The sequence below is a fragment of the Acinonyx jubatus genome, chromosome C1 (genome assembly GCF_027475565.1).
Source record: "Acinonyx jubatus isolate Ajub_Pintada_27869175 chromosome C1, VMU_Ajub_asm_v1.0, whole genome shotgun sequence".
NCBI lineage: Eukaryota > Metazoa > Chordata > Mammalia > Carnivora > Felidae > Acinonyx > Acinonyx jubatus.
In genome coordinates, this window is record NC_069381.1 from 211,281,101 (window position 1) to 211,302,069 (window position 20,969).

Here is a 20,969-nt window from a genome sequence, read left to right on the forward strand (position 1 = left end):
AGACAGCATGAGTGCCGGAGGGACAGAGAGAGAGGGAGACACAGAATCTGAAGCAGGCTCCAGGCTCTGAGCTGTCAGCACAGAGCCCGATGCGGGGATCGAACTCATGAGCCATGAGATCGTGACCTGAGCCGAAGTCGGACACCCAACCGGCTGAGCCACCCAGGCGTCCCAGAAATGAATTTTTGTGATAAACTTTTTTAGGGGGAACCATTTTAGATTTACGGAAAATTTGCAAAGATAGTATGGAGTGTTCCCATATATCCCACACTCAGTTTCCCCTAGTGTTAACATCTTATGTAACTGTGGTACATGTATCAAAACTAAGAGATTAACGTTGATGCACTATTACTAAACTCTAGACTTCATTCGGGTTTCACCAGTGTTTCTACTAATGTCCTTTTTCTGTTCTTGGATCCAATCCAGGATACATTTAGTACATTTAGTGAAACTGAATTTTTACTATAATTTGTGTCCATGGAGACATACACGTATCCACAGACCGATACACGGCCCCTCCCCTGCCGTGTGAGGCTGAGGAGACGAGAGGGCTTGGGGCACGTCCAGGGCGGTCGCCTCAGAAGGCCCAGAGCCTGGCCCCGCAGAGAGGGCAGGCAGGGTGGTCTGCTCAACCCAGTGGTGCCGGTAGAGAAGATCTGCCCCTCTCAGGAGAGACTCTGTCTCTGCACAGCGCGATGATGAGCTGAGGGCAACACGGTAGCCACAGAGAATTACTGGAACTTGTCCATTCTTAGAGGTAAGGCCACATGTGGTGAGACACAGCATGTTAGCCTGTAGAGACGGAAGTGAACTTGAAGTCTTTTAAGTCCAGCCTCCTCACTGAGGGACGGGAGGAGGTGACAGCAGGTTCTGTGAGGTCCAATGACTTCCTCAAGACCACACAGCCCGTGGCAGGGCCGGGAAAGCAAGTGGGTTTCTGACCCTTGACCAGCGTCCCCACCTCTGTTCTGAGTTGTCTCCATTGTCCCTGTCTGACCATGCAAGGAGTACAAAGGGGTCTGTGTGTCCAGATTCTGGGACGTGGAGCTCTGCTCAGCCTGTCTCTGGAGCCTGTGCCCTTGGTTAGCCCCGGGCGCAACGCCTCCCTCGCTGGCATTCCCTTGTGGCCTCACCAGAGAGGGCGGAGAGATGCCAGCCCGGGCGTCTGGGAAGGCAGCACCTCCTGCAGAGCCGAGAGGCGTCGGAGAGCTTGGTGCTCCAAGTCCCTGCTCTGTGCTGTGAGATTTTAGAGCCAGCACCACACCACTGCCCACACAAATCCCCATCCCGTGAAGAAGAAAGGAAGAAATCCAGTATTTAAATGTGATACTTTAATCACACTGCTCACAAGGTGAGAAAGCTGACTGTACTTTTGGCAAGGTGTTTCTTTTTCAAATTCCATTTTTGTACTGTTTTTAGGGGAGGATTTCAAGGGAATAGATGCCAACCATTTGGAAGTACAAAAAGGCAGGATAAAACCACCCGTAATCCCACTAGGCAGAGGCACATTTTCTTCTGGTCTTCTATCTGTGAGATTTGCTGAGATCATGCTGCAGAATCAACGTGGGATGGTGCCTTTCCTCCCCACTTGACATTATACCCGAAGCATTTCCCCCATGTTATATTCTTGCAAAAGATAATATGTCGAAGAAACATACTGTGAATTATGCAATCATTCTTGGGTATTAGAAATTGAAGGTACTTTGACTTCTTTTCTGTTATAAAAACACTGAGATGAACATCTTTGTGAGTAAACCTCTGTCTTTATCTGTGATCATTCTGTAAACTGAATCCTCTAAAAGGAATTACTGAGTCGAAGATGAACGTGTGAAATCCCTTGAGATGTGTTGTTTGCAAATGTAAAGTGCAACTCTTCATTATGAATTAAAATGTCTTGAAATGGCTTTTTTCTTTTATATTTTTCATATTTTTATATTTGTATTCTGAGATCCTGGAAAATTGAATTAAGTCACGTATTTGTTCCTTAATTCATAAGTCATGGTTCCTACTCTCTCCCTACATGGTTTATGATCTGGCTTAAAGACCAGTGGTAGACACACATACAGGAAATTCTAGAATCACAGAGGTAAGAAAGCCCTTCCCCGAATATTCTCTGGTCTAACTGTGTTCATCTGATGAAGGAAAAAGTCCTGGGAAGGGGGCATGATTTGCTCAAAGGCCCCTGTATTTCCCCCCCACCTCCCTCCTACTGCTCTGGACCAGAAGTTCCAGGGTCCCAGCAAAAGCAGGTGGAATCCTGATGGCTGTCAGTTCCTTTACTTTTCTTCGGGCCTAATGGGTCACTGGTTGAGCATGCAGGCCCTCCTTTCTGCCCAAGGAGGTGCTAGGTCAGTGGGAGCTCAGTGACTGGTACCTGAGTCATGTTATTTCCCCGTGGGTAGCATTTTTCTCCTTTCTAGATCTTTTAATGAGAGTGTGGCTTTGTAACACCAGGGCTACCTGGTTTCCACTGAGAACCAAACTTCCAGTGTGCTAACTACTTCTACTGTTTTCTTCTCTAATCCAGCCAGAAAACATGTATCGAGTACTCATTACTCAGGCACTGAGCTGATGGTAGAAAACAATAGTGAATGTCCCTTGAGGCCTGACTGTGCACCAGGCATTATTCCAAGCCCTTTGCAGGTGTCCACTCATTTATTCCTCATCCCGATGCTATATGGCAGGTTACTATTATTGTCCCCATTTTACAGAGGCAGAAGCTGAGGCAGAGAAAGATGAAGCCCCTTGACCAGGATCGTACAAGCCGGTAAGTGGCCAAGCCAGGTGGTCAGGTTCCCGAGTCTGCCCTTGTCCTGCGTGGCCGAAGGGGAATGACAGCTGGGGAGTTCAACCATGAACAAGTATCATAGCACAGAGCGAGAAATCCCAATGCAGAGTGCAAGTCCAGGAGGACAGGGGCTGTGTTCCCTGCTACATCGTGGGGTCTAAGACAGTGTCTGGGTGTATGGGAGCTCTCAGTCATTATGTGTTGAATGAGTGAATGAATGAATGAATGAACGAACACATCAAGGTACCAATGTGGTCATGCTGGAGCCCAGAGGGAGTGTAGGGGATGAGACGATCAGGCAATTCCATGATGGGTCTTGAATGGCTTGGTACAACCTGCCAGGGAGCTTGCCTTTCATCCTGTGATAAAAGAAAGGCATCAGGAGATCTGATCTGGAAGAGACGCAGACTCAGAGGTGCAGTTCAGAAAGAGCTTGGTAGAAATTTGGAGGACAGAGTGAGAGATTGTGTGTGTGTGTGTGTGTGTGTGTGTGTGTGTGTGTGTTTGGGGGTCGGGGGATCCTGAAGGAGGATAGGCTAGTGACAGTCCTCTGGAAAAGTCCAGGGGGCAAATGATGTCAGGGTGAACGAAGCCAGGACCAGAGAGGCTGCATCGAAGGGAGTGGATATTCCGGAGGGTTCTACAGCTGGGTGATTCATCAGATGTAGGTGGTGAAAGGAGGGGGGATGAAGACTTAGATTCTGGCTTGGGAGACTGGGTAGTTGGGTGACCACGTGGAAGAACAGGTTTTCAGCGTAAAACTGGGAAACTCAGGTGAAGTAGGGCTATAGTGCCTGTAAGAAAACCACCTGGGCAGTGGGAAGTGTGGACGAGGCTTAGGAATGACGTCAGGTCTGGAAAGGCAGATTTGGAAGCCCTTGTGGGGAAAGGGCCCTGGGAGAGCAGCAGACAGACAAAAGAGAAGGCCAGGAACAAAAGTGGGGGAAGCACCCGTATATCAGGGGATGGGGATGAGACAGGCTGGGAGGGAGGAACAGCAAGGCAGAGGGGCAGCAGTCAGGGTTCCAGAAAGACGGCACGCCACAGCGAGAATGTTGGGAGAGGGGAGCGATTGGAATTTTGACAAGAGGTTTTCAGTGGGAATACAAGACTCTGTGACAGCAAGGACAGTTTATTCAAAAGGATCACCAGTGAAGGCACAGAATAGGGCAATACCCAGGCACGAAGGAAGCAGGTGGGGACTTGGCTCTCAGTCTCGGCTGCCCACTGGACTCGCCGGGGGTGTCCAGACCCTCCTGAGAGATTTCTTTTTAATTGGGCTGGTGTGGAGCCTTTCAAACGCACAGCCAAGGCTGGGAACCCTTGGCAGGGAGGGTTGTTGTTGATTTAAGATAGAAAAATGTTAAGCTTCCTTGTGGGACGAGGGAGAGGAGAGAGAGAGAAAATCTGGGGGGGAGGGAGGGCAGGGTGCCTTCAGGAGCTGGTGTCCCAGCAAGGTGACACGGGAACCCAGAATGGTGAGGATAGAGGTGGATGAAGATGCATTTGAAGGTGTCCTGGGAGGCCCAGCTACCTGGGCAGAAACGTGAGGGGTTTCTTTTTTGATGGCTTCTGGCTTCTGGGTGAGCTGCTCTGAGGAGCATGGGGAGGTGAGGTAGGCCAATGGGGAAAACGCTGGCTCTGGGATGGCGGCCAGTGGGGAAGGCAGAGGGCATGTCTGCAAGAGCCTGGCCGCCATGCAGGTTGGGAGCTGGGCATTTGTCCAGGCTAAGCTGCCTGGTAAGGGGTTTTTCTGGGGAAGGTCAGCACCCCATCCGAGGGAAGAACCTGACTGGAGGCTTTCAGGGAGGGGTGGTGGGAGGAGGGGGCGGGGAGAGGAGTTGAGGGTGGAGAGAGGCCCGTCATGGGGACAAGGGAAGGGGGGAAGGGTAAGGACTGAGGTTTGTGGAAGACAGAAGGGAGGGAGGTGGTGGTCTGAGGGGTAGAGCAAGGTCTGGAGGTCAAGATTTGGTTGTACACATTCCAGTAGCCACCACTAAAATGGACAGGCGTGGGAGTAGATGCCCCTCCAGACATGGAGTCAGGAGGGCTCCTACCAAGTCCCCAAAGGTGGGGTGGGAAAGAAGAAGGGACGAAGGGACGAAGGGACGAAGGGACACAGGTTAATCTGGTGAGCCGGCTTAGAGTTTTTGCAAATGCAGGATTTGCAATTGCAGGGGCTTTGTTCTACGGACAGCCAGGAGCCATCAGAGGATTTTCAGTTGGAAGTAGCTAGACCAAAGTAAGGCTTTAGGAAGATGACCCTGGAGGTTGTTTGCAGTCTGGATTGTAGCCCAGGGCTTGGAATTGCAGATTTGGGAGATCAGCTTGGCCACTACTACAAGGAGAACAGGGACCTCCAGATGGGAAGGGATTTGCAGGTCGACAGGTTCAACAAGCGGCCGAGGTCCCAGTGCCCCCTACCAGGTGGTCATCACACCACACTTGAGTTCACGGGAAGAAATCTGGGGCACCTGGGCACCGGATGGTTAAGCATCTTCATTTCAGCTCAGGTCATGATCGCACGGTTCGTGAAATGGAGCCCTGTGTTGGGCTCTGCACAGCACAGAGCCTGCTTAGGATTCTCTCTCTCTCTCTCTCTCTCTCTCTCTCTCTCCTCCTCCTCCTCCTCCTCCTCCTCCTCCTCCGCAATTTGCATGCATGCACCTTCTCTCTCTCAAAATAAATAAACAAAAACAAAAAGAAACCTGGAGGGTTGAGTGTGAACCAAACTTCTGTTCTCCTCAAGGAACGTGTTCTAATTCTGAAACTCTTATGAGGAGACCAGCACCCTTGCCTAGAACCCAGCTACTCCTTCACCTGTGCTACTCCCAACAATGGGGGCCCATGGGGCTTCCACAGACGATGCAGGGAGCCTTTAGGTGAATGGAGCAAAGGCTCTGACCTAAGGATTCCAGAGTCCACACAGAATTTCAGTCTCATCCAACCCAAAGTGTGCAATGTGCATACTGGTTATGAGGTCAAGCAGACAAGAGCTAGAATCTCCAATCTGCCACTAACTTGCAGATGAATTATTTACTTAATGTCTCTGGTTCTCCATCTCTCTGCCAGTTAAACGGAGATTATAATGAGACCCCCTATGGGGTATCACGAGGAATGAATGAAGCAATTCATATGCCAAGAGCTTAGCACAGTGTCTCACACATAGTAGCTGGTAGATAGATATTAGCTTTTGTTATAATGCAGCAAATATTTAGTAGGTACTGCTGTGGACCAAATCGTTTCCCTTCTGAATTCACATGTTGAAGCCCTAACCCCTAGTGTGACTGTATTTGGAGATAGGGTTCTTAGGAGGTAAGTAAGGTTACATGAGTTCATCAAGATGGGGTCCAAATCCTAGAGGTTTGGTAGCCTTGTAAGTAGAGGAAGAGTGGGGCACCTGGGTGGCTCAGTCGGTTAAGCCTCTGACTTGGGCTCAGGTCGTGATCTCACAGTTTGTGAGTTTGAGCCCCACATTGGGCTCTGTGCTGACAGCTCAGAGCCTGGAGCCTGCTTCAGATTCTGTGTCTCCCTCTCTCTCTGCCCCTCCCCTGCTCTCGCTCTCTCTCTCTCTCTCTCTCTTTCTCTCTCAAAAATAAATAAACATTAAAAAATTAAAAAAAAAATGAGGAAGAGAGAGAAAGTCTCCCACCCTCCCTGTCTCGTACAGGCCACGTGAGGAGAAAGCGAGAAGGCAGCCATCTGCAAGCCAGGAAGAGGGTCCTCAGAGGGGCATTTCAGAGACGACGTTCACACAGCTTGGGGACCTCCTCGGGGAGCAGGGATGTGGTCAAGAAATCCCAGGGCTTCCCAGCCAGGGGCCTCCGCGCAGGAGGAAGTTCACAAGACAACAGCGGGCAGAAGATGCTGATGGGAATGAAGTTAGAACCAACAGCATGGTTTTGCTTTTGGTTTGGGCATTGGTGAAGAGCTCTGCTGGCTGTGGAGGCAAAGAGGAAGACCGACCGAACACGAAGCCGGGAAGGAGCTGACGTGTAGTCGCCACGGAAAGCTGATGGCTGTTGGCAGAAAATGCATTTGGGAAATGCAGCAACAGGCCCAGGCAAGGGAGGATGGGGAAGTGCTCGGGGCTGGGACAGAGGCTGGAGGTGACATGGAGATGTCAAAATAGGTAAAGACGTGAAAAAAAATTAAAAATAGAAGACAATATGGCATAATTAACCCCAAAGAAAAACGTGCACTGCCTTTGGACCCCGTCGCCCTTCTGAGGATCTATATCTAGCAGACACACTGACTGGGATTTGTAATAACAAATATTGGAAACACTCTCAGGGGCCACCAGTAGGAGACTGGTACAATGCATGATGCTACGGCATATAATAGTATGCTAGCTTTTTTTTTTTTTTTTAAGTGTTTTTAAAAATTTATTTCTGGGAGAGCACAAGTGGGGGAGGGGCAGAGAGCGAGGGACAGAGGATCCGAAGCGGGCTCTTCGCTGACAGCAGCGAAGGGGCTTGAACTCACGAACCTCGAGATCCTGACCTGAGCCAAAGTCGGATGCTCAACCTATAGCCACCCCGGTGGCCTTAGTATGCTAGTGTTATGCCCAGAATTCGTGATCCCCAAAGCCCACCAGGGAGCCGAGTCCGATGCAAAAGCAAAGAGCCTTTATTTGAGCTAGCTGGAGCTCAATCCCCTACCTGCACCGACGCAGCAGTGAGATACCAGGGAAAGAGAGCGAGTTTCAAAAGGACAAAGGTTTTATTGGGGCCTGGGGGCAGTTGGTGAGGTAATGGCTATGGCCTCAGCCGATTGGCTGGGGAAGGGTCCTGGGGAAGGGTCGAGTCCTGTTAGGCAGGTGAGGGGGGGGTTACTCAAGGGGAGGAGGTGTGGTCAAGGTGAAGGACACAGAACAAGATGGAGTCGGCTGGCGTAGGCCCGCCCTTTCACTAGCTTTTCAAAGACTATGGTAGATACAAAAAAGCTCCATGAAATGTTCAGAAATATTGTGAAGTGAAAAAAGTAAGCTGTATGACAGGGTTAAAAGAAAAAAAAAAAAAGATGAGGTCTTGGTTCCTCTCTCTTCCTTATGATTCCAGAGGGACATGTACCTGGGATGCAACCAGCCCAAAACCAAGTTGTCCAGAAAGATTTCACGCAAAACTTCTGGAACCCTAGTTGTCTTTGTATTTATTTAATTTCTATTTACATAAAAGTCGCATGTGGTCCTAAAGGAAATCTGGGAAACGAGAAGCAGGAAAAAAAATCGCTCGTGGATATGGCACTTAACTCAGCACTCTTCAGATTCGGTGATTTCCCAGGATAAAGTTTTTTCCACAGCTGGATTCATGCTGTATCCTCAACTCGGTTTCCTGATTTTTTTTTCCTTTTTTTTTTTTAACTTACCATTGTATTTTGAATATGTCCCCGTGTCCTTAGCAATCTTGGCAAAAGACACAAGTTATTTTTGTGGATGTGATTTTTCTCTCTTACCCAATTCTTCCCCCAAATCGAGCCCTATTCTCCTGGTTGCAGTTCAGGCCTATTTCATCTTCTGGCAAGGGGAGAGGTGCTCGCTGCCAGGCCTTTGGTATTCCAGGGAAATCCTTGAGCACAATAATGAACTCCGCCCCTGGACCCCTTGGGAAATAGCCTCCATCCCTACGGCGTCGTTACTATGGGAACGGCAGAGGCGGGACTCTTGGAAAGGAACAGCTCCCCCCACACAGGAACTCATGGATGGAGGCAAGAGTTGGAGGCTCCCCCTGGTGGTAGGGGGTCGCAAGGCTCAGAATCTGACCTATTTTCGGTTATTTTTAGTTGTAGGTAAAGAGCACTTTTATAGAATCCTCTCTTTCATACCAGGGTTGTTAAATCAGTGGCCAGCGTCAATGGCACTGGCGGCTGGCTGGGGCCCCCCAGGACTCTGTCGTCCAGCCACCGGTCAGGAGGGCCCCCTACGGGAGCCGGGAGCCGGGAGCCGTCTCATCGGAGAGCACCCGCCTCGCACCAGACCCTTTAGTGACTTCACAGACACTCTGTACCGGAGGGATCTTGGGGCAGAGCTGGGGCTCAGACCCGGCCTTGCTCCAGGGTGTGTGCCTCGGGGTCTGATTTCCAGCCCTGAAATAGAATTACTAGAGACTGGAGGGAAAATAGTGTGGGCGCGCCGTGAACGGAGACCCTGCCTTCCCACCCTTCGGGGTGCTCCGGCCTCCGGGAGAAGCCCCGCCCAGCACTCAGAGGACTGTTGAGCAGAATTAATGTCTGCAGGGGCCTGGGGGGAGGATCTGGAAAAGCCACCTGAAGATGCCGTAGCGGACGCGGAGCCGGGAGTCTGTGAGAAGGCAGGCAGGTGGAGCCAGGCACCCTGATAGCGCTCGAGAACCCACAGAGGCGAAGCTGGGAGAGAGAGGGCCCAAGAAGGAGGCACCCTTCCTTCTCTGCAGAGGGTCGGGGGGATGATCCTTGCTATGTTTGGAGGTGTCTCAGCCCTCAGGAGATCTGTGCTGGGTCGTGGTCTTCCACTCTAGTGGAGAGTGAGCCCTTCCCCATCTCCATAATAAGTGTCCTTGACCTTTGATTTGGGAGGGGCCGATGGGGCCAGGGTATATTCTCAGGGCAGAAGAGGGTGTCACTCTTTCCTGATGGGGGCGCTGACCCACTTGCCCTGGGTCCCCTGGCACTGGGAGCAACGTTGCTTGATCACAGGAGGCTCAGGCCTCCTGGTCCTATCCCGGTTTTCTGGGAATCGCCACCCCATCTCCTTCTTCAGCCCAAGAGGCCTTTTTCTCAGGTCTGGGGGGGTGAGGGAAGTTCACTCCTGATGACACCAGCCCGCGGGCAGCTTTCAAACAGTTCCTTCTGTATTGGTCAGGGTTTTCCAGAGAAACACCACCAACAGGATGTGTGTGTGTATGTACATATATATATGAGAGAGCTTTATTTTTAAGGAATTGTCTCATGTGATTACAGAAACTGACAAGTCCAGAATCTGCAGGGTGGGCTGGCAGGCTGGGGCGGGGCGGGGGGGACTACAGTTCAAGCTGAAGGCAATCTGCTGACAGAATTGCCTCTTCTTATGGGAGCCTCGGTCTTTTTCTATAAAGGCCTTCAACTGATTGCATGAGGCCCACCCAACATATGGAGAGTAATCTGCTTTACTCAGAGGTTACGGATTTAAATACTAACCTTGGGGCACCTGGCTGGCTCAGTTGGCAGAGCATGCAACTCTTGATCTTGGGGTTGTGGGTTTGAGCCCCACGTTAGGTGCAGAGGCTACTTAAAAAATAGAATCTAAAAAATTTTTAAATAAAATAAATACTAATCTCATCTAAAAGTATCTTCTCAGAGACACCTAGCATAATGGCCCAGCCAAGTTGCAGAAAATTGACTATCACGGCTCCCTTTGTTTTTGGTGACTCAGTGAGTCAACACTTCCTTCACTCCTTCATTCCTTTGCCCTCCAGTAGGAATCAGTGGGTGACTGTCTGCCCAGGCTGGTGGGCCGTGGGGAGCCCTGAGGTACAGCAAAGGGCTTCCGTGAACCCAAGACACTAAAATACAGGGTCTGAACAGGAAGCAAGAGCCTGGACGTCACAAAAGACTCTTCAGTGCACTGACTGGACACTGAACACATAGATAATTACCTCCTCTCTATCCATTATACTAAATCTTCAATGATAAGTCACTGTACCTCACATGGGTGCATGAATTTTATAATACAAATTTTTAGTACGTTGTTTATATAGACAGGGGCCCCGCAAAAAATATTCACCCAGGCCCCACCCACCCGCTGAGCGGGCAGCCCTGGTCTAAGTGTTGTGGTTTTCCGAACAGGGGGACCAGGAAGCTGACCATGTCAGATGGCTCAGGCAGCTGGGTTGGATGGAAGTAGAAATGGGATGGGCCTTAAAAATTAGGGAAATGCGTGTGTCATGTATGTGTCCTGTGTGTCCAAGGGAAATCACAGGGGTAAAGGGCAAAGGTGGTCCCACTGGCCCCCCGACTCGGCTGAAAGGCAGGACTCGGTAGGGACAGAGGCCTGAGAGAGGGAGTGTGGGAAGCTGGAGAAAGTGGCAGGAAGGCAGTGATTAAGTGCAAGAGTCTTGGACGTGGTGGAGGGTCTGGTCAAGGTACTAAGGGGTCAGGACTGCAGACGGATCCTTCTGATGGGCCCTAAAGAGACCAAGGGGCCTTGAGGCTGAGACCAAGGAGGAGGTTGTTGGAGGGTCAGCAGGGAGGCAAGAAGGGTGCTAAATGGTGGTGATGGGAGCGTAGAGCTGGCTTCCAGAAGGCTGGAGTGTGGAGGCCAGCTCTTGTCCCCACGCCTAGCTCAGGGCCTGTCCAGAGGACCCTTGCTTCCTATGTCCTGAGAGTTTGGGAGTTGAGTTGTTAGTCCAGTGGGAGGAGCCGGGCAGGGTCAGAGGTCAGGGGAGAGGAAGCTCAGAGTGGCTTAGGGAGGTGGGAGTGAGGACTGGGGAGTTCACTGAGCCGGAGTTTCCAGAAGGAACGTCACCTGGAGCCCAGAGGCCACACTCTGGCCTCAGAATCAGGACATGCTTGTTCAGAATCACCTGCCGTGTGGAGGTCCATGCAGGTGGAGGTGCTAAGGGCTCCTCAGCACAGGCGAGCTCCGTTAGGGGTTATTTCCTCAAGATAGAAAAGAGGAAACCTCAGCTGAGAGAAAGATGTCTGATCAGCTCCTGAAGCTCCGATGTAGAGCTGGGGGCCTCAGACGGAGGCTCACTGAGCTCGGGCCTCTGGAGGGGGTCTCTTGTCATGTCTTGGGGGGTGGGGTGAGGCCTGGGTGTGGGATGGGGTGGCACCACCGCCTTGTGCGATGGGTCAGCAGCGCCCCTTGACCCTGCTGGGCCTGACCCAAGAACGGAGTGCACCCCACGAGTGGACGTCTGCTTTGGAGCCCTCAGAATCTGCTGGTCCGGGATGGTGGCCCCATGGGGGCAGCTCTGCTTTGAGCCACCGGCAAGTGCAACCATGGCAGCCTGGAGGCGCTCCACTGGCCACCCCGACTCTCCTGGGATAAAGGGCACCGGAAGCCATGTTCTTCATCCTTGGCCAGGTGGTCAGCCTGTGGGGAAGTGTCATTTCCGAGCATCCTGGGAAGACCCAGAGGGGAAAACCCAGCCCGCATTCTCTCTGTGCAGGGTCAACGTCCCCAAGCCCTCCACCCGCTTCGTGTGTGGCTAAGCTGGACCGCCATGGAGAACAGGGTTCCTTCACACCCACCGGCGCTTGGGGACGAGTGTAAACGTGTCACAGAGCTGTCACCTGGGCCCTTGGAGCCCTAGGGTGGTGTCCCTCAAGGTCCTCCCAGCACCCAAGGCTGTGTGGTGGTTTCCTGAGTCTCTCACATTGGGAGGGGGCTCCACTGCACCCCTCTCCCTCAATCTCGCCTGGCCCTGGGGGGCAGGCGGTGGTCCCAGCTGAGTAGCCCCTGGAGTAGGGTAAAGCCCAAGGCGAGGGATCCGGCCAGGGCGTGGCCATCCCACGTGAGCATCCAGACAGGCCTCCAGTGGCCACTGTCCTGGCCCGTCCACCTGCCAGGCGGCGCTTCTCCGGAAGCCGGCCGTGAGCCTCCTGACCCCGACGACGACCCAACTGCCGCCCCGGGGAGGCCTTGGGGGGGCAGCGGGAGGGGCGGCCGGTGGGTGGGCGGGGTGGGAAGGTGGAGCGCGGCCTCCCCCGGCCGGTCTCCGCAATGAGGAAGTTCTCTGCCGCTGCTGGCTTCCTTTCCCTCGCTGAGCTCCTGAAACAGGAAGTCGGGCAGGGAGCTGGTGGCAGCAGCGGGGCAACCGAGAGGGGACCGACGGCGGCTCGCGGTGCGGGGGCCTCAGCTCCCCTCGGTGGCGTGTGGGTCCTGGGGTGGCCGCCCGCCCGGCCGGGGGAGGCCCGTGGCCGCCATGGTCCCCTGCTGGAACCATGGCAACATCACCCGCTCCAAGGCCGAGGAGCTGCTGTCCAGGACCGGCAAGGACGGGAGCTTCCTCGTGCGTGCCAGCGAGTCCATCTCCAAGGCCTACGCGCTCTGCGTGCTGTAAGTGCGCCGGGCCCACGGGAGGAGGCGCGGCCCACGGGGGGACAGGGTGGCTTCGGGTCACGCGATGCGTGGGCCCCACTTGTGTGCTGCCCGGATTTGTTGGTGGGTCCTGCTGAGGCCCCCTGTGGGCCTGCGTGGCCTTGGAGCTCAGGTTTTTCAGCGCCGGACCCCCCAGAGCCACTCTGGGCCTGGTCACACACGAGCGGCGGTGGCAGGGGCCGGGTCGAGGGTCTCCAGGCTCTGGGAGGCAGGCGGGAGCTCGGGGCTCCAACGTGGTGCCCGTGTTAGACAGCGGCTGGCTCAGCTCAGGTGTGGGTCACAGATGCCCAGCCCGGAGACCCTGGTGCAGACCTCTGGGGAGCAGGCGTGGCGAGCGGGGACCCTTCTGGCGCCTAGGCTTTGGGTCCCCGGAGGACGCCGTTGTTCGGGAGCCAGAATGTGGGGTGGGTTCGCTCAAGAAGGACCTTTCAGTTCACCTAGAAGTTGCATTCGGGGCCCTGAGAGCAGAGGAAGTCACCATCACTGACGGGGAGAGCCTCTTCCCTCCTCACCCCGGCACCGGGCTGTGTCCCCCACCCATTTCGGCCACCCTCATCTACCCACTTCACCTCACTCCCGGCTCCGGGAGATCGCCCAACGCTCTGGTTCTCTTAACAATGGAGGAACCAGCCACTTGCTGGAGGTTCCTTTTTAAAACACCCTTCTTGACCCATGTCTGAAGAAGGCCCTCAGCCCTGCAGCCCTGGCATCTAAGCACCCCTGCACGGCCTAGGGCAGTACCAGGGTACAGCAGGGGACGGGCTGTCCCCCTGCACCTCTCAGGTAGCATCCCCGGGCTTGCAGGAAGTTCCCTGTGACCAGGCAGCAGGGAGGCAGGTCACTGAACACAGACCCGTTTTGAGCATTAAGCGTACGTACTTGTCGGGGCGTTATCTCATTTCGTCCCCACGGCAACCTGAACCGCAGGTGCTGGTGTCACCCCCCTCCTTTGCAGTTGAGGAAACTGAGGCTCGGATGGGTTAAGCGACGGACGATGGTCAAAGCCAGGGCCATCTGACCCCAGAGGCTGCACCCAGGCCACCCCCCTCCTCACCCTGTCAAGCTGTGAGCCTAGGTTCCGGGTGATACGGCAGGAGAAGCCAAGGTGTCTACGAGGACCAGCTGGGAGTATTAGAAAATGCTCCTAAACAGGCCTGAGTGTTGATGGCACCAGAGGCCCACCTCCCAAGGCCAGCTTCCCATGCCCCCCAGTCTCACACTCAGGGGAGGGGACCCAGGACCTCCCCACAGGCAGTGCCCCCGTGGGGACCCACCAACAGGGCCTGGGAAATAGTGGGGCGACTCCAAATTGACTCCGCTGGGCCCGCATGGACTGGTCTCCTGCCCCAGTGGGCGGCCGATTCTGTTGGGTATTCGCTGTGTGCTGAGCCCCCGCTGAGACCTTCCAGGGCTAACTGGTGCAGCAGCCCTCTGGTCAAGGGGCTCTGATTGTGCCCCGGCTACAATGCAATCTCTGACTCCAAACGGGCAGCATGATGGAGGCCAGAGCCGGGGCTGAGTGGAGGCCTTGGGAACCTCTCGTCCGATGACCCCTGAGTTTGCAAGTGAGCGGAAGGAGCTTCGAGAGGGTGAGGCCTATGTCTCCACTGCCCTTACTAGCTGGCGGCAGGCTGGGATCCAGGCCTGGTTTCCCGTAGTCCTTCCTCCGCTCCTCCTCCCCCACCCCCGTCCCCTCTTCTGCATGGAGTGACTCTCAGAGCTGTAGAGAGTTCGGGGTCTGCATCTTAGGAAGGGCGCCCATGGTGCCCAGCTGTCTACTGTCCTCTTCACCGAGGCCTGGACTTGTCATCAAGTTCCTGTCCTCGAAACCCTTTCAGGTCTAGACCCCAGGGCTTGGATTCTTCCCTGGGAACCCTGCCCTTCGGCCAGGCCCGGGGCTCCCCGAGCCCCTCTGCTTTTCAAGGGAAGCCATCCTTCCTACAGGCTCAGGAGCCACTCCAGGCTGTGGGATGCCAGGGACCACCAAACTGTCCCCAAACCTGTGAGACACAATCCTGCTGCCACCTTTCATTTTGCCAATGGAGGAGATTTAAAAATGAAAAACTGACTAAATGGGTGACAACTAACTGGACCTTCCAAAGGCTCATTTCATGGAAGAAAGCATCGTTTAACACCGAAAAGCAGGAAGAGTGTAGTCTTAAAAACAAAACAAAACAGGGGTGCCTGGGTGGCTCAGTTGGTTAAGCTTAGTTTGACTCTTGATTTCGGCTCAGGTCGCGATCTCATGGTTCGTGGGTTTGAGCCCTGCATCGGGCTCTCTGTGCTGGTAGCACAAAGCCTGCTTGGGATTCTCTGTCTCCCCCTCTGTCTGCCTCTCCCCTGCTCATGTTCTCTCTCTCTCTCTCTCTCTCTCAAAAATAAACGTTAAAAACGAAACAAAAAAACAAACAAACAAACAAAAAAACAAAGCAAACACCAGTCCTTTAAATCGAATAGATTTAACCTCTTGGGAAGCAAAGCCCACCATCCTTAGTTTTCTCTGTTCCCCGTGGCCCGGTGCAAACCTTGCCCCACGCCGTCCTGTCCACGGCCTGCGGGGTGAAAAGCAACTGGGCGAAACGTCCTCGGTTTCACAAGCAACAGGCTTCGCCCCTCTGTTGTCTCTCTGGAAGTCAGCTGGGAGTACGGGGACCCAGCTGGTGCAGGTGTGGGGTCAGGGCTCTCAAAGTGAGCCAGGACTGCAGGAGGAGACCACCAAGACTCCCCTCCTGCTCTAGAAATATCCACAGAAAGAGACCTCATGGCCCTGCGTGCGCAGGCCTCATTCTGCCTGTGCCACTGCCTGGAGCCTGTCCCCAGTCCCCTCTGCTGAGTGAGGGGACAGCAGGGGGCCTCCAGCGGCTGGTTTAGGCAGCTGTGTTCAGAGCACCAGGAACTGAGTACAACCTCCCCAGTGGCCTTGGTGCTCAGGAAAGAGAACAGGATTTGACTATTTAAATGAAACGAAGAGGGGGGTGAGGAAGGCACCAAAAGACAAGGCTGCAATTCAGTGCCACCCACGTGATGAGAGCACACGTTCACCCCAGGCCTCGCAAACCCGCGTTTCCTCCAGAGAGGTCAGCCCTACCGCCCACCTGCCACCGGGCAGGAAAGCTCAGGCCTCTCCTCAGCAGCTCAGAGAACCCCGCTTTAGGGAGGCCTGGAGGCCCGTCTTGGGCCCTGAGAGCCGGAGGGGGAAGGCCCCAGGCAGCTCTGCCGTCTTGGGGCAAGGGGGCTTGGAAACACAAGCGACAGTGTGCTCTTCTAGATGGGGCCTCCGTCGTGCTCACCTGACCACACTCAGTCCCACCGCAGGGGAGGCTGGAGGGGGCATCCGGCCCAGCTGGGGTGGGCATACTAAGAGGCCATCTAGCTTGCGCCCTCCTCTCCGGCCAGGACAGCACCCCCACGTGGCACCAGTGCATCTGTTAGGTGCTTTATGCTACAGAAAAGAGATACTTACCTTTGGGGATGGGGGTCCCCCCGATGTAAGAGCCAGGAGTCAGCAGGGCCAGCCTCCCCTGGCTCAGGCCACACAGGCAGAACCAGAACAATGGCCCAGCGTGGTTGGGAACACAGTCTGCCCAGTGGGGTGGCGTTCCCACTGCAGCACACTAGAGTTGGCTTCCCTCCTGGAGGAGGGGCAGACATGTGCTGCCTCGTCCAGCCAGCTGGGGGGGTGGGGTGGGGGGGGGGTGGGGAAGTAATCTCAGTTTCCTCAACACACAGCCTTCCCCGAGACGCCCAGGTCCACCCACGGCCTCCTTCCTGGGGACGGCGGCCAGGCAGCCTGGATTGTGGCCTCGTCAGCACGGCCCCAAAGATGAAGAAGCACAGGAACGACATTCAGTCACCAAAAGCTCCCTCAGAGAAGGCCGCCTTCTCGTTAGGAAGTGTGACAGGCCAGTTGGGGTAGAGCAGGCCCTAAGCCTTGCTCCCCTCACAGAAGGTGGTTGCTAACCTGTTCTGCCTAAAAATAACCGCAAGAGGTTCACGAAGGCTAACTGTGTGCCAGGCTTTGTTCCAGGCTCTTTACATGTATTAACTCACCGTCGCCAGCGACCTTCGGAGGAAGTCCTGTTATTATCCCCACTTTAAGGACGAGGAAACTGAGGCCCAGAGAGGTTAGGTAGCATGCCACGTTTACAGGACCGATAAATGGCAGGGTCAGGACTTGAACTCAGGCCGTTCTCAGGAAGGAGAAACAGAGGGGAGCCAGCAAGCCTGGGGCTGTGTGGGATCGGGTAGGCCCGGAAAGGGGGGACACAGAGAAGGGACTGGGGGGGGCAGAAAGCCATTTCCTGTGGTGTGAACGCATGGATGTAACCCCCTTTCCTCCAATTCACTTCCAAAGTTTCAGTCAGGTTTGCACTGCTCACTGATTATTTTTGTGCAATGCAAAGAAATACACTGGTTTTCGTAGCTGGTGTTGACAGAAAGTGGGGCCCAATACTGGTCCAGACGGTAGCCTCTAGCCAGGCCGGAGGACCACGGGCTCTTGAAACCCAGTTTACGTCAGAGTTGGTCCAAGTGTTCTTTTCTTCTGAGTTTTCTTTCTGTGCGCGAGACGGGAGAGAGTAGAGCGCCCGTGAAGGCCTGTGTGTTCAATGGCTCACTGGCATCTTCTGTGCACGGTGAGGGACTCAGAACAACCTGGTGAAGCTGACGGTCTCCAGGCTTTCTGCGCCCATGCCCAGCACACCAGGGCAGCTCTTCCAGAACCAGCGTAGGCTCTGGCTTCGGTGTGTTTTGCAAGCTGGCCTGCTTGGCGGGTTAACTTCACCTGGGCACAGACACTGGTGCCTCCCCGTCGAAGGGTCCGCTCTCCTGGAGTGTGAACCCAAACGTGGTGGTGAAATGGCTGTGGTGCTCCTGGCCAGGCGTTCCTCGTTGCCCCGGAGATGGGGTGACAGGCGGTCTGCCCTTCCCGCCTCAATCCATGCCGTGGGACACAGTGCTTAGCGGACAGCCCTCCGTGACTGGCTGCGTTCGATGTGAGTTCTGGTGTTTGCGAGATGCTAACCTGCCTGCGCCCACCCAGCGTCCTGGCTGGTGAGGTGCCCACTCCTGGGGTTAATTTGTTTTTATTGAGGTGTAATTCACATCCCATAAAATCACCCTTTGCACAGTGTACAATTCAGTGGTGTTTAGGACATCCTTGGCGTTGTGCAACTATCATCACTGTCTAACTCCATCATCCCAAAAAGAAACCCTGTACCCGCGGGCACTCACTCGGGATTTCCCCACCCTCCAACCCTTGGCAACCACTAATAGACTTGCTGACACTTGCCTGGTCTGGATATTTTATGTGAATGGAATCATACAATATGCGGCCTTTGTGTCTGGCTTTTTCCACCCAGCATAATGCTTTTGGAGTTCAGCCATGTTGTAGCATGATTACGGTTAAATAATAGTCCGTTGTGTGGCTAGGCCACATTTTAATCATCCATTTATCAGTTGGTGGACGTTGGGGTCGTTTCCACTTTTTGGCTGTTATGAGAAATGCTGTTGTGAACATTCATGTACAAGGTTTTTGTGGTTTGGTTTTGTTTTTAAAGTTTATTTATTGGGGCGCCTGGGCGGCTCGGTCGATTAAGCGTCTGACTTCGGCTCAGGTCATGGTCCCATGGTTGGTGGGTTCGAGCCCCGCGTCGGGCTCTGTGCTGACAGCTCGGAGCCTGGAGCCTGCTTCTGATTCTGTGCGTCCCTCGCTCTCTGCCCCTCCCCTTCTCGTGCTCATAAGTAAATAAACATTTTTTAAAAATTTTAAGTTTATTTATTTTGAGAGAGACAGAGACAGCACAAGTGAGGGAGGGGCAGAAGGGGGGTGCGGAGAGAGAGAATCACAAGCAGGCTCCACAATGTCAGCGCAGAGCCTGACGTGGGGCTCGAATGCACAAACCGCGCCCATGATCGTGAGCTGAGCTGAAACCAAGAGTCAGGCACTTACCTGGGTGAGCCACCCAGGCGCCCCCATGTGCAAGGTTTTGTGTGAACACGTGTTTTCAATGGTCTTGGGTGGGATTGCTGGGTCAAATAGTAATGGTAGCTTTCTGTGGAACGGTGACACTGTTTTCCACAGGAGCTGCACTGTTTTACATTCCCATCAGCCATGACTGTTCCACATTTTCACCAACCCCCGTTACTATCTTTTTGGTGATAATGATTCTGGTGGCTGTGAAGTGGCATCTTATTGTGACCTGGGGCTGCGTCTCCCTAAATGATTAACGACGTCGAGCTTCTTTTCATGTTTATTGGCCATTTGTCTATCTTTTTTTTTTTTTTAATGTTTTTATTTCTTTTTGAGACAGAGAGAGACAAGAGCACAAACGGGGGAGGGGCAGAGAGAGAGGGAGACACAGAATCCGAAGCAGGCTCCAGGGTCCGAGCCGTCAGCACAGAGCCCGACGCGGGGCTTGAACTCATAGACTGTGAGATCATGGCCTGAGCCGAAGTCGGACGCCCGACCGACTGAGCCACCCAGGCGCCCCGGCCATTTGTCTATCTTATTTGGAGAAATGTCTCTTCAGATCCTTTGCCCATTTTAAAAGTCGGCCTATTTGTCTTTCTGTTGTTGTCATTGGATTACTGAGAGGGTAAAAATGGGAGAATGTGGGCAAAATGTGTGACCCAAGGCCAGGCACACACGGTCAACACCCACTAAACCCTGGCCGTTATTTTTTACAACTCATAAAGTGAGTAGTGACATTTCAGATGCAGAGGAGTATAGGGCCCCTCTGTGGAGAAAGTTCCACAGCAGAAGGAAAGAGAGCACCGGCAGAGTGACACTTCTAGAACTTCCTGGAGCCCCGTAGGAGCCTCCGGGAGACAGTGAGCTGTCATGTGGGGCCTCCTCAGAGGAAGTGCTCAAAAAGATAAGGCAGGAAGAGCACTTGAATGGCGCATGAGTGTCCAGTGGCCGCTGGGGCCAGGGTTGAGCTCCCGGAAGCCTGACTGAGAGAAGGGTCTGGGGCATGGATGCCAGGAAGAAGCACCAGGCAGATTGAAGATAAAATCAAGGAATGGAGGCCGTCTTAAGAGGGACTGACTAGTTCCCATTTGGGAGGGAGCTACTGAGGGGACAAAAGTCCTAAGGCTCTGCAGAGGGAACCAGCCCAGCATGTGGACGGGGTGGGGATCAGTGCAGGTGGCCGAAGCGGGCCCTGCCGGAGCAGAGCGGGTAGAATAAGCCTGCAGCTCTGGGGACCAGATCTTTCCTTTCTCCCATGCTCATTTCATACCCCCGTTGTCCGTTAATTAGAAAAGCATTGTATCGGGGTGCCTGGGTGGCTCGGTCGGTTAAGCGTTCGACTTCGGCTCAGGTCACGATCTCGCGGTCCGTGAGTTCGAGCCCTGCGTCGGGCTCTGTGCTGACAGCTCAGAGCCTGGAGCCTGTTTCAGATTCTGTGTCTCCCTCTCTCTCTGCCCCTCCCCTGTTCATGCTCTGTCTCTCTCTGTCTCAAAAATAAATAAACGTTAAAAAAAAAAATTAAAAAAAAAAAAAGAAAGGAAGAAAAGCATTGTATTAACAAGTACCAGGACCCAAACAACTTGGGTTCAACTACATTGTAAAAATCACCCCAGACAGGGCTGGTCCCCAGAGCATCAGCTTGTCTGGCCTTGCACTCATAGCCAGGACCCTGCCCTCCAGAGTCTTGAGGCTTGTTGAGGCCATCACAGGCATCACTGATGATGCAGAAATAGATCTTCTGATGAACAGCACAGTGTTCTTTCAAGTAACTTAAAAAAAAAATAGTGTTAAGGGGAGCCTGGGTGGCTCAGTCAGGTAAGCATCAGACTTCAGCTCAGGTCATGATCTGGCGGTTTGTGGGTTTGAGCCCCACATCGGGCTCTGTGCTGATGGTGTGGAGCCTGCTTGGGATTCTCTCTCTCTCTCTCTCTCTCTCTCTCTCTCTCTCTGACTCTCTCCCACTTGCTCTCTTACTCTCTCTCTCTCTCTCAAAAGAAATAAATAAACTGGAAAAAAATCTTAAAAAAATAGCATTAAGCATAATGTGCAAAGAGGTATAAAGAAGGAAAGTAATCACCCAACTATTGAGAGACAAACGTGAATACTGCTAATTTGTATGTGTACCTTCTCATTCTCTTTATTCCTCTTTC

The 20,969-nt window shown here is 53.6% G+C and overlaps 1 protein-coding gene across 2 annotated transcripts in view; it reads left to right on the forward strand.

Annotated features, from left to right (window-relative positions):
• The first annotated feature begins 12,430 nt into the window (after positions 1-12,430).
• The window catches only part of INPP5D (inositol polyphosphate-5-phosphatase D), a 121,857-nt gene continuing 113,318 nt past the window's right edge, over positions 12,431-20,969 (forward strand). Inside the window, exon 1 of one of the 2 annotated variants that reach the window (XM_027047430.2) lies at positions 12,431-12,806. In XM_027047430.2, coding sequence (XP_026903231.1) covers positions 12,673-12,806 — 134 coding nt within the window. In that variant the 5' untranslated portion in view covers positions 12,431-12,672. The remainder of the gene's footprint in view (positions 12,807-20,969) is intronic. The other variant, XM_027047435.2, reaches the window with a different exon arrangement.